This window comes from Pelmatolapia mariae, linkage group LG3_W (genome assembly GCF_036321145.2).
Source record: "Pelmatolapia mariae isolate MD_Pm_ZW linkage group LG3_W, Pm_UMD_F_2, whole genome shotgun sequence".
Taxonomy (NCBI): Eukaryota; Metazoa; Chordata; class Actinopteri; order Cichliformes; family Cichlidae; genus Pelmatolapia; species Pelmatolapia mariae.
The window spans coordinates 25,766,822-25,780,238 of record NC_086229.1 but is presented as its reverse complement, the minus strand read 5'-3'; the positions used below and the strand labels follow the sequence as shown (position 1 = coordinate 25,780,238).

Below are 13,417 nucleotides of genomic sequence, written 5' to 3'. Positions count from 1 at the left end.
TAGGGTATTCCCTGCTAGCATAGTCTGAAACAGAAGCCCCAGGTACACCACCTGTGTTCGTGTATCTAACCACTTTTCCCTACTTGGCAACACACCAGCTGGGGATCGAACTTTATTAATTGGCGATTCTGTTCTGAGACATGTAAATGGTAAATGGCCTGCATTTGTATAGCGCTTTACTCAGTCCCTAAGGACCCCAAAGCGCTTCCCACTACATTCAGTCATTCACCCATTCTCACACACATTCACACACTGGTGATGGCAAGCTACGTTGTAGCCACAGCTGCCCTGGGGCGCACTGACAGAGGCGAGGCTGCTGGACACTGGCACCACCGGGCCCTCTGACCACCACCAGTAGGCAAACATGGGGTTAGTATCTTGCCCAAAGATATTTGGCATGCAGCCTGGAGCAGCCTGGGATCAAACCACCAACATTCTGATTAGTGGCTGACCTGCTCTACCACCTGAGCTACAGCCACGCCCATATGTGAAGCTAGAGACACCGGCAACCATAGTCAGTTGTCTTCCAGGGGCCATAGCAGGTGACACTGAGGAAAATTTAAAACTGCTGGCTAAGGCATAAACGTAAATTCAGTAAAATCATAATTCACGTTGGCAGTAATGACACCCGATTACTCCAATCGGAGGTCACTAGAAACCATGGTCAATTGTCTTCCAGGGGCCAGAGTAGGCGACATTTAAATAGGGTGATCATATTTGGATTTCCGAAAAAGAGGACACTTATTCCCTTAGTCTCTTATTCTGTGTTCACTGTGTTTCAGCTGTGTTCCCCTCCTTTTTCCCCATCCTCGTTATCCTTTGTGTATCAAAGTCCTCTCTTCTCTGTCTTCTTTCTCTGTCAATATGCTTCCTCTGCTTGTCACTTGTTGCTGTGTGTCACCCATGATACTCGTTTCCATTGCTGCTCTCATTCTTAGTTCATAGTTTCCATTTTAGGTTTTATTTTATTTTTGTGTTTGTATTTTTTTGGGTTTTCTACAGCAATATAGCTGTTTTTTTTCAGTTGCCTCCTTTTTCATGAGAGTTCGATTATAATTAAATTTCCTGTTGATTCTTGATGCAATTAATGTTCAGTGTGACTGAGTTCCGATTGATTTCATTAATAATAACAATGTCTTGTTGTTATAATGCCTCATTATATTATTCTTATTCTTCCTTATTCCTCCAGAGTTAACAAGGAGAGCCCAGAGATTCCCAGTGGGCAAGAATGCCAGCAGCATCAAGTAGATCTTGACCCTATATTTATGGTATGTACAACAAAGCTCTATACCTTTGGTACTTAGTTTTGTGTAGTGCTAGAAATGAGGTGTGGCAAGTTAAAGCGAGGTAAACTGGAAGCCCAGTTCTGCAAGATTTAAAGCAAATGATACATTTTGGCAGCTGGGTATGCATGTATCTATTGATCGAGAGAGAGAATTATATATATACACATACACACACATATATATAGAATATATAGAGATAATTTTTATATATAAATACAGACAGAGATCTCTCGATCGATCCCCATCCCTGTGTGGTCTCGCTGTGTTCCTGTCTTGTCTTTCAGCAGCCAACGACTCATTCTCATTCATATGATATTCTGTTTAAGCTCCTGCAGAACAACATCATCACTTTTGTGAGGAACGAACTGGAGAGGATCCAGAAGGCTCTAAGCTCATGTGACTCAGAATACTTGGAATGTCAAGGGGGTTGTACGGAAGTGTTGGAAGGTGAGGATGAAGTGCAGAGCAAGAGCACCAGAGAGGCATTTATGAAGATCACACTACACTTCTTAAGAAGAATGAAGCAGGAGAAGCTGGCAGACCATCTACAGAGCAGTAAGAGAATATTTCCATAGCAGCCTTTTCCAAAGTCAAGATATCTGCAAGACACTCAAAAACTGGAAAATCCCATATGTATATCCAAAAACATTTATTACAACAGCCCCCTGTATTCTCTTGTGTTGTGTAAAGCGCTTTGAGTGCTCAGAAGAGTAGAAAAGCGCTATATAAGAACCAGTCCATTTACCATTTACCATCTTGGTGGCCCACTAGCACCAGCCCACACTTTTGAAATTATTTTTCAAAAGATTCAAATTCAAATTTTATTTGTCACACACACAACCATACACAGTACATGTGGTTAAATGCTTATTGCTGTGCAATGTCTGACAATTAAATGAAAGTAAGTATTGAGAGTAAGATTTACTGATTAATACAAAATCTACAGATATTAACTTAGAAATTTACACTAAAGAAAGTGCAAATAACAATTTACGAAAGAAATTTTAAGAGGTGTGCAAATAAACAGAGTGCGTGTGGTGATGTGATGTGATCTGTGAGAGTGCGAGGAAGAAGCTCCTCCTCATTCTCTCTGTTTTGGCTGTAACGGAGTGGAAGCACTTCCCAGAACTCAACAGTGAGAAGAGTCCATTATTGGGATCAGAAAGGTCCATCATAATCTTTGTGGCTTTGGTCTGGCTCCGCTTGGTTTAGTTGGACAACAGGTCAGGATCGAATGATGCGTTCGGCCAATTGAACCACTCTTTGCAGATCTCTTCTGTCTTGCTTGGTGCTGTTCCCAAACCAGGTGCAGATGTTTCCCGTGTTGATGCTCTCATGGTGCAGGAGTAGAAGTTCTTAAGCACCCTTAGTGGCAGATGGAAGTTTCCAAGTCTTCTGAGGAAGAAGAGATGCTGGTGGGCTTTCTTACCAGGCTGTTACTGTGACATGACCATGGCAGGTTCTGAGCGATGTGGACACCTAGATACCGGAATCTGTCCACTCTCTCTATTGATGATAGAGAGAGTGGACACTGATGATGTGGCTCATAATTTCTTACCTGCTTTGTAGTCAAGTCCACGATCAGTGACTTAGTCCTACAGACATTTAGGAAGAGGTTCTTCTCCTGGCACCAGTTCTCAAGGTTCCTAATCTCCAGGTAGGCCTTCCTGATGTTGTGAAAGATCAGGTCCACAACAACAGTGTCGTCAGCAAACTTGACAATGGATTTGGTATTAGATGTGGCTACACAGTCATAAGTGCGCAGTGAGTACAGCAGGGGGCTTAAAACACAACACTGATGACCTCCAGCGCGGAGTAAGATGGAATGAAATGTTTGGATGATAGTTCTTTCCAATGTTTCAACCTGTAGTTTCCCAATAAATCCCACAACCGCTTCCGTAAACATGTTGATGTCATCAGAGCTGCACCAAAACAGTCCCAGTCTGCGTTCTACAGTGCGTCCTGCAGCATGGTCACTGATTTGTGCGCCAGCATGTGAAATTGCTCCTGATTGGTGCTTGCTGCTTTAGTCTTTGTTTGTAAACAGGCATACAGAAAATGGTGGCATGGTCTGATTTTCAAAATAACAACAGAGGCTGAGCCTTGTAGCAGTCCTTGAACAGAGTGTAGCAGTGGTCTAATGTCCTAGTGCCCCTGGTGGGGCAGGTGAAGTGCTGATGAAAGTTATGAAATGTAGGTTTGACATTTACACTGTTAAAATCTCCTATAATAATGAGCACGGCATCCTGGTGATTTATTTGCTGTTGTGTGAGAATCTCATGTAGCTCACATAAGGCAATGTCTGAGTCCGTGTGAGGTGGAATAGAAATAGTGCAGGCAATTTAATAATCAAGTTCCAGATTGGGCGAGTAAGAGTGTGTGAGTGGGGAAATATTGGCGCTGTCGCATCATCTGTTGTTCAAACACACTCCACCACCTCTTTTCTTCCCCGACTCCATTTTCTGTCCAGATGATAAACCGAAAACAACCCCGTGCTATTCGGCGTGGTCCTCTATCGCTGGGTTCCGTCATGTGTCTGTGAAGCAGAGAAGGTTGTAGTCCTTAGTCTCTGGAGCTTAAATCTGGTCATGTGGTCATCAAGCTTGTTCTTGATGGACTGAACATTGGCTAGCAGGATGCTAGGCATGGGTGTACGGTGTGCACGAGCCCGTAGCCTGTTCCTGTTGCTGGCTTGTTTCTCTTGAGGTCAACGCTTTGGCCGCCTTGATAAATTGGAAAATTTCTAATGCAGCATGTTCCAACAACTGTGCTGTGACACATAGGTGTGCTGTTAGAAATGATCAGGTGTGCAATGAAAGATTATCTGATTGATACTCTAAGCAACCAGCGTCAGTTACGGCAGAACATTTACATTCGCTTCCACTAGAGGGCAGTAAAACTTCTTGATCCAATTAAATGTGTTTCCAATTTCCAGTAAAACCAAAGAGGATGAAGATGAAATTACATTGTCATGCTGTGGGTAAAAGAATGTAGCACGTAGTAGCAATAGATACATGTTTGAAAAGAAATCTGGCCTGGGTCTTGGAGAAAATTCCAACACAGATGAAGGCCCTAACATGACTAGCGCTCAGAAGTAAGACAATTAAGGTGTACTGGGGACAGACAGAGCCAATTTCACAATGCCTTTTGTGAAAAAAATATAAACATGCTTTATATGATACTTTTTTTGGTGATCTGCGGTGAATTATGTGCTGTGGCTCCCAAAGGTTGGGAAACATTGTACTAATGTTTCAAGAAATAGATGAACATACCCTCAACTGACTCATTCACTTTTTTTTGTTGTTGTTGTTGTTATTGGTTTGTTTTACGTTTAGGAACTTCCATTAGGGGCTTGCATTGGAGTCAGCATGAACTTAAGTCCAACCTGAAGAAGAAGTTCCAGTGTGTGTTTGAGGGCATCGCTAAAGCAGGAAACCCAACCCTTCTGAATCAGATCTACACAGAGCTCTACATCACAGAGGGAGAGACTGCAGAGGTCAGTGATAAACATGAGATCAGACAGATTGAAACAGCATCCAGGAAACCAGACAGACCAGAAACAACAATCAGACAAGAAGACATCTTTAAAGCCTCACCTGGAAGAGATGAACCAATCAGAACAATGCTGACAAAGGGAGTGGCTGGCATTGGGAAAACAGTCTTAACACAGAAATACACCCTGGACTGGGCTGAAGACAAAGGCAACCAGGACATCCGGTTCATATTTCCATTCACTTTCAGAGAGCTGAATGTGCTGAAAGAGGAAAAGTTCAGCTTGGTGGAACTTGTTCATCACTTCTTTACTGAAACCAAAGAAGCAGGAATCTGCAGCTTTGAAGACTTCCAGGTTGTGTTCATCTTTGATGGTCTGGATGAGTGTCGACTTCCTCTGGACTTCCACAAAACTGCAATCCTAACTGACCCTAGAAAGTCCACCTCAGTGGATGTGCTGCTGATAAATCTCATCAGGGGGAGAATGCTTCCCTCTGCTCACCTCTGGATAACCACACGACCTGCAGCAGCCAATCAGATCCCTCCTTACTGTGTTGACATGGTGACAGAGGTCAGAGGGTTCACTGACCCACAGAAGGAGAAGTACTTCAGGAAGAGATTCAGAGATGAGGAGCAGGCCAGCAGGATCATCTCCCACATCAAGACATCACGAAGCCTCCACATCATGTGCCACATCCCAGTCTTCTGCTGGATCATTGCTACAGTTCTGGAGGATGTGCTGGAAACCAGAGAGGGAGGACAGCTGCCCAAGACCCTGACTGAGATGTACATCCACTTCCTGGTGGTTCAGGCCAAAGTGAAGAAGGTCAAGTATGATGGAGGAGCTGAGACAGATCCACACTGGAGTCCAGAGAGCAGGAAGATGATCGAGTCTCTGGGAAAACTGGCTTTTGATCAGCTGCAGAAAGGAAACCTGATCTTCTATGAATCAGACCTGACAGAGTGTGGCATCGATATCAGAGCAGCCTCAGTGTACTCAGGAGTGTTCACACAGATCTTTAAAGAGGAGAGAGGACTGTACCAGGACAAGGTGTTCTGCTTCATCCATCTGAGTGTTCAGGAGTTTCTGGCTGCTCTTCATGTCCATCTGACCTTCATCAACTCTGGACTCAATCTGCTGGATGAACAACAAACAACCTCCCAGAAGCCTGAGACCAAAGAATTTGCAGAGAAATACTTCTACCAGAGTGCTGTGAACAAGGCCTTACAGAGTCCAAATGGACACCTGGACTTGTTCCTCCGCTTCCTACTAGGTGTTTCACTGCAGACCAATCAGACTCTCCTACGAGGTCTTCTGACACAGACCGGAAGTAGCTCACAGACCAATCAGGAAACAGTACTGTACATCAAGGAGAAGCTCAGTGAGAATCTGTCTGCAGAGAAAAGCATCAATCTGCTCCACTGTCTGAATGAACTGAATGATCGTTCTCTAGTGGAGGAGATCCAACAGTTCCTGAGTTCAGGAAGTCTCTCCACAGATAAACTTTCTCCTGCTCAGTGCTCAGCTCTGGTCTTCATCTTACTGTCATCAGAAAAACATCTGGATGTGTTTGACCTGAAGAAATATTCTGCCTCAGAGGAGGCTCTTCTGAGGCTGCTGCCAGTGGTCAAAGCCTCCAACGAAGCTCTGTGAGTAAATATTTGCACTCTTATTTTCTTTTAATTCTTTGTTTTAAAAAAAACTTTATTGTACTTATTTCATAGGTGCAGAAAGTTTGACTATTTCAAAATATTTTATTTTGATCGTACTCAAAGTACCACAATTGCCCACCTTATGATAATCATCAACCTTTTAAATATGATTTAAAAAAAAAAAAATCAAAACCATTCGGACTTATCCAATGTTCTCTTCACTTCAGTTTTTCCCAGTTGACTCACTGTTCTTGTTGTAGAATTATTATGCCTTACCAGTGTACACTCTCTAGAATTATTCAGCTTTCAACACCAAGCAACCCCAGTAGGATTAAGGATGATTTTGAACTGTATCAAGCAACAATACTCACATATTAAAGTATTCATCTTTCTTGCATGGGCTGAACACTTAAATTTGTTTCATTTCATCCTAAATTTCATTGTTTTTCAGATTGTCTGGCTGTAACCTTTCAGAGAGAAGCTGTGAAGCGCTGTCCTCAGTTTTCAGCTCACTGAGAAAGCTCGACCTAAGTAACAACAACCTGCGTGATTCAGGAGTTAACCTTCTGTCTTTTGGACTAAAGAGTCCAAACTGTACACTGGAATCTCTCAGGTCAGGATCCAGACTTTAACATCAAATATTAAATCAATTATATGATTGTAATTCATCTTTCATTTCATGTTTTGGAGAGGCAAATCGTAAAATGGACACAGTGGACCGGTATATTTATTATACTGGTCCACTGGCATAATATATTTATTATGCCATTTTTTTTGGTGTTTACATAACGCTTCACTTTTTGTTTTTGTTTATACTGCACTACAAACTGACATTTTGTTGTCCTGTTGCAGGATTGTCCTCTCAGAATGCATCTTCTTTAGTTTTTTTTGTTTTAACATATCAGTTATAATAATAATAATAATAATAATAATAATAATAATAATAATAATAATAATAAAATATTGCTTACTTCATTCATATCTGACTTATTTATAAATGTCTTATGTCACATATATGTAGGCTGTCAGGCTGTCTGATCACAGAGGAAGGCTGTACGTCTCTGGCCTCAGCTCTGAGCTCCAACCCCTCCCATCTGAGAGAGCTGGACCTGAGCTACAATCATCCAGGGAACTCTGGAATGAAGCTGTTGTCGGCTGGACTGAAGGATCCACGCTGGAGACTGGACACTCTCAGGTATGGAAAGAATGTCTGATAGAGGAGGAAGAGCTGGAAACATTTCCTATGTCCTTAACTTACTTCCTGTGTGATTCTAAAAAAAATTGAAAAGTACAGCTCTGTCACTTCTGACATAAATGAAGTAAGAAAACTAAACAGCAGCAATGTTTATAGGGTTACTGAAGCTGTGTTAGCTGGCATCTAAAGATGGAAACACAGCACAATCTGCCCGCCAGATTCCAGACGGGTCCAAGGAGACTATACTTCTATATAATCTATATATCTACATAAGACAGATAATGCAGGTCACAGTTTAAATCAGTCATATATCATTTAAAACAGTGGTGTACTGACAGATCCAGGATCATTCCAAATCATCATCAATAATTTTTTCCACATATGGATTGAAGTTTTTTTTTTTCTTTCAATATTTTATTTTAATTTTTTCAGTATAGAAAACCCCATCAACAAACAACAAACAAATACAGCTCGGGCGCTGAGATGATAGGACAAGAAATAGCACAGTAATAATAATCAATAGTGAAAGACAAAAGAGAAAAGAAAAGAAAAAAACCCATTGAAATTAGAAATTGCCAGTATCCATAATGAATTAAATGTCATGGATATGTAATAAACAGGGAAATTGCAGTGCCATGGTACATGTTTACACAACGTGAGCTTTCTCAAGGTGAGTACAAAACGGAGTCCAGGATTTTGAGAAAACATTTGCTGCAGGTGTTTGCAGGCATCGAACTTTTTCCAGTTGAATGACTGATAACATGTCATTGAGCCAGACACTGAAGGAGGGAGGAGCAGCGGACTTCCATTCCTTTAGAATAAGTCTTTTCGCAATCATCATTCCGAGGTCGATTGGCACCCGCACAGTCGGGATTGAAGTTTATTTGTGAAAATGTTGGTCTGTTATCAGTGTCTAACAGTATGTGTATACCAGCCATGTAATGTCCATGTGTGCATGCTGAAAGAGACTGTGCTGGTCTGACCCCCCTCCTCCTTTCAGGGTGGAGCCTGCTGGAGTCCAATGGTTGAGACCAGGTCTGAGGAAGTGTAAGTGTGTTTTTAATGGGATTCATGAAAACAAAGCAGCAGACGTTGAAGATGGTTAAAACAGTCACATCACTCATTCAAATTTCTAATGTCAGGAGTCATCATTAAAGTGTCAATCAATGAACAGATGATGGATCAATAACTGCAGCTGGATTGTTTTTGTTCTCTCCATCAGATTCCTGTCAACTCACAATCGACACAAACACAGTACACACAAAGCTCAAACTGTCTGATGACAACAACAAGGTCACACATGTGAAGGACATTCAGTCATATCCTGATCATCCAGACAGATTTGATGTTTATGAACAGCTGCTGTGTAGAAATGGTCTGACTGGTCGCTGTTACTGGGAGGTCGAGTGGAGAGGAGGTGTTTATATATCAGTGAGTTACAGAAAAATCAGAAGGAAAGGAAGCAGTGTTGACTGTTTGTTTGGACGGAATGATCATTCCTGGAGTCTGCTCTGTTCTGATGGTGGTCCTTGTTCTGCCAGGCACAATAACAGAGAAACATCCTCCTCCTCCTCCTCCTCCTCCTCCTCCTCTGTCTCTAACAGAGCAGCAGTGTATGTGGACTGTCCTGCTGGCACTCTGTCCTTCTACAGAGTCTCCTCTGACACTCTGATTCACCTCCACACCTTCAACACCACATTTACTGAAACTCTTTATCCTGGATTTTATTTTTTTCCTGGTTCATCAGTGTCCCTGTGCTGAGTTGACTGTAAAGAGTGTCTCCTGTTACAGAAAAGCTCTGACTGTTGAACAGATGGTTCAGTCTGTACATGTCCGTCTCTTTCACTCGGAAATACGTTTTAGGATTCATGGATTCACTCAGTTGATGTTGTAAATGATTCGTTGTAAGCGTCTTCCTCTTCAGTCCTTTAAAGATTGAAGCTATCATTATTTAGGATCCACATGTTGTTTTTCTATCTTTTTCCACCCAAAGCATGACATTTGCAATGTCTCTAATGCTCTAGTTGTTTTAGTCATTTTTGGAACCAGGACAGGAAGGAAGGTCTTCACCGAGAAGATAACAACAGTTTTTGAGGAGAGATTTGGGAGTTTCCAAGGTACACCTAAATTTAGCACAACACAGCAACTGCACTACATCATTTCTGTAGATCTTGTGACTGGGGTATTCAACAACAGCACAGTGATGGAAAGATGTTCCTAAATAGATTTCAAGTCTGAACTGAATTGAATAAATTCAATGTATTTGCTGCATTAACTGTCTTTTTCTTCTCTGTCGGGGGAGTGAGATCTCCCAGCTCACCAATATTTATAAGTCGTGAATGAAGCCTTTTAATGGTAAATGTGATACAAAGGTCTACAGATGAGTATATTTATATTTGTGTGAGAAAATTAGTGTAAATTTTAGACTTGTGCTGATTCTTAATCAAAGAGACTGTACTGGTCTGGTGTGGAAACTCCAGAACAGACCAGTTGATAATGAGTGACCAAAAAAACCCAAAACAAAACAAAAAAGAAAAAACAGAAAACAGGGGGAGAGAGAGAGACAGAGAGAGAATGAGATGAGATTTGTGACGTTTAGCGTGTTTGGAGTGTGTAGTTGTTGTCTTGTGTAGACCTGCAGGTATCAGGTTCTCCTTCATAGTGGACAAAAATAATTTTTTGGAGTGGCACAAATAATTTGTGTGGCATCTTACTGAATGCAGAACAGCTGATTGGTCTGTAAATAGTTTGAAATGGTTATTTAAAAAACGGTGAAAGGTAAATGGATGCAAATAACTTTGTTGTTTGCAAAACTTGTGCATTGAATTTTAAAATTGATAATTTATATTTGCATTTAAAGTTATGAAATATGATTCATTCAACATGTGTGTGGTTGTTACAGTAAAAAATAAACTTTTTATACTCTGATTTTATGTTTTTTGTCTAATTTTATGTCAATTGTGTTAATACAGTATGCCAAAATGAAAACATAACTGTGAATTCAGACACGTGAGGTTGTGCTGAAAAAGGATGTTACCAAACAAGGCAAAGTAAATAGTTTTTAAATGTAAAATGTGGAGGGAAAATCAAAAGTACTAAAAAATGGCCAATTATACCCTGGATGCCAGAGGGTTAAACGTTTTCTTTTCTTTTCTTTTTCTTTTTTTTTTAAAGTAACACAATAGTTACTTTTCAAGTAATTAATTACTTTTATAATTATGTAACTCAGTTACTTTTTTTTGAAAAAGTAACTGGTAACTATAATTAATTACTTTTTCAAAGTAGCTTGGCCAACACTGGTTATTACTCACCCAAATCAATAAGAAATGCAAACAAAAAACTTCCCATTGCTTTTTTTTCTTGGTGAGGACATCAAAGGGTAAAATCCACACTAGTCTCTATTTCACTACCAAAGCAGCTCATGAGAATTTCATCTAACCTCAGTCTTCACGTTGTCTCAGATATATTGAGTTATAATAAGAATGGAGGTGGGAATTTAACGCATTAAAAAAACTAATTAATTTGCACTTTGCATTCCAAGCAAATGGGAACTTTTGTCAATGCATGATTTCCTGGTATACAGCTACAAAAAATAGAAGAATCAGAAGATTAGAAGGTAGGACTGATTAGGACTTACTGGAGGCAAATTTAATTTCAAAAGACAACCCTACAGAAGCTTTGATAAAAGTGTGGTTTTGTGCAAACCATCGGCAGAGCGGAGGGCGAGGTAGGTGGGGTGGGTGGCTTACTGGGCTTAAACCTGGGTCATTTTTTCAGAAGCCCCAGGTATTTTGGAATGTAATTTGTTTCATAGTTGACTGACTGACAATGGTATAAAACACAAACTACACACAATATTTGAAGCACATTGCGCACAGTTTTAAATTCCCCCTAAGTTTGGTATGATCCGAGCTCAGGCACTAGGCCACTGAGCACAGCACTTATGTGAGCGAGGGGGGAGAAGCTGCTGCCTGCGTGTTTGCTGCAGACAGAGGAGAGCTTAAGTTTGACCAGGTACCAAAGCAAATCATTCGTACTGTACAAATAATGTAAATATGACGGTGTATCACAAAAGATTGATATCAAACTGATCACTTGACCCATATTTCGATACTTGCTCTTCGAGTGAATGAACAAATGGCGAAATAAAAAGCCGAACAACAAAGCTGTTTTTTTAGAGAGTCTTAGCTCACATGTGTATTTATTTCATATTTTCAGTTGTTACCCTCCACGGCTAAACAAAGCACACTAAATCAGTTTCAGTTATTTACTGATGTACACAACAATGGACATAAGGGGCTTCTTTCAAAGAAAAAACTCAGGTAGATGTTATTTATATATTATGCTTTTGTATGTTGTTCAGTGTATTTCTATGCAAAAAAAAAAAAAGTCTGATTTGATGTTACAATTAAAAGTGTTTGTGTTTTTATCTGAAGAGTGTGTAAAGGAATGAGGACAGAACAGAGTGGGAACAAGAGCAGGTGAGACACACATGTTAACATGTATCTAGTACCTAGTGCATCTTTTTAGATTCTGTCACTTTTCAAATTCTTTATTTATTACGCTATTTTACATGCTTTCTGCAACCCGCATCACACATTGGAGGTCAGACTACATGGTAAAATTTAAGACTGCCTTCACAAAGGACCTATTCCAACATGTAGCTACGCTCAACCATCAGGGGCTTAAGATAGCTACTGTGCTTGATCCACGCTTTAAGGGTTTAAAGTGTCTTATAGGGGTGAGCGAAAAGAGGTTTCAGCCAGCCTTGATGCCTTGCTGCAGGAACAGTGTAAAGATGCCACTATAAAGGAGCCAGCAAAGACAAAGGGCCTCCTCCTCTCTTCATTGTCTTCAGACTCTGATTCACATCAATTTGAGTTTTTGATTATTCCTTCCACTTTTGTCCCATTTGAGAGACTGTTCTCACTTACAGGTCACATAGTAACATAAAAAGAGAGCTGCCCTGAGCTCTGAAAATGTGAAGAGGCTGTGTAGAGGTTTTGGACGAAATGCATTCTGGGATATATAGCTGTCCCAAGTCTACACCGATGCATGCTCGATAAAATGGGCGGATCGAGAACACATCCGGGACTTTTTCGCGTTCTCGGCGTGATGCGTACTTCGAATTGGAACAGTACTTGGTCTCCGACTGATGACGTATCACGAGTACACGAGAACGCAAGTACGCACAAGTACGCATATTGATAAACGCCCGTTGAGGGGCTAATTTAGCCATTTAAATCAGCTGTGTTGGTTCGAGGACACATCTAAAACCTGCAGGGACACCGGCCCTCGTGGACTGAGATTGCCCACCCCTGGGCTAGTTTGTCTAAAGAACTGGCTGAAAGAGATCCACAGTAAATAATCATGGAGGTATTGTGAGTCTAATTGGTTTGTGTTTTGCACTAAAATGTTAGGCTAAACTACAAAATAATGAAGTGAAGGTTACTCGGAGTTTAAAGGTAAAGCTGGTCAAATAAACTTTTATGCTTCTGCTTTATTTTTTTAACGAAGAAAAACTGCACTTTGTAAATGGCCTGGTAAATGGCCTGCATTTGTATAGCGCTTTACTCAGTCCCTAAGGACCCCAAAGCGCTTCACACTACATTCAGTCATTCACCCATTCATGCACACATTCACACACTTTGTGTTGAAATTCTTTTTGGAAAATGTAAGTGAGCCTGTCATCATCACTGAGTCTCTGAGATACAGACAGTGATTCCTGTTAGACCGAGCGTCTGAGCTGGGATGTGTCTTAACTCTAACTTTGTGTTCCCACCGAACGCGA

The 13,417-nt window shown here is 40.9% G+C and overlaps 1 protein-coding gene across 1 annotated transcript in view; it reads left to right on the top strand.

Moving 5' to 3' along the window:
- Positions 1-621: 621 nt before the first annotated feature.
- The window catches only part of LOC134621368 (NACHT, LRR and PYD domains-containing protein 3-like), a 32,756-nt gene continuing 19,960 nt past the window's right edge, over positions 622-13,417 (top strand). The window contains exons 1-6 of the mRNA XM_065470138.1: positions 622-687; positions 783-823; positions 1,190-1,268; positions 1,613-1,841; positions 4,622-6,428; positions 6,883-7,044. Of these exons, the coding sequence (XP_065326210.1) occupies positions 622-687; positions 783-823; positions 1,190-1,268; positions 1,613-1,841; positions 4,622-6,428; positions 6,883-7,044 (2,384 nt within the window). The remainder of the gene's footprint in view (positions 688-782; positions 824-1,189; positions 1,269-1,612; positions 1,842-4,621; positions 6,429-6,882; positions 7,045-13,417) is intronic.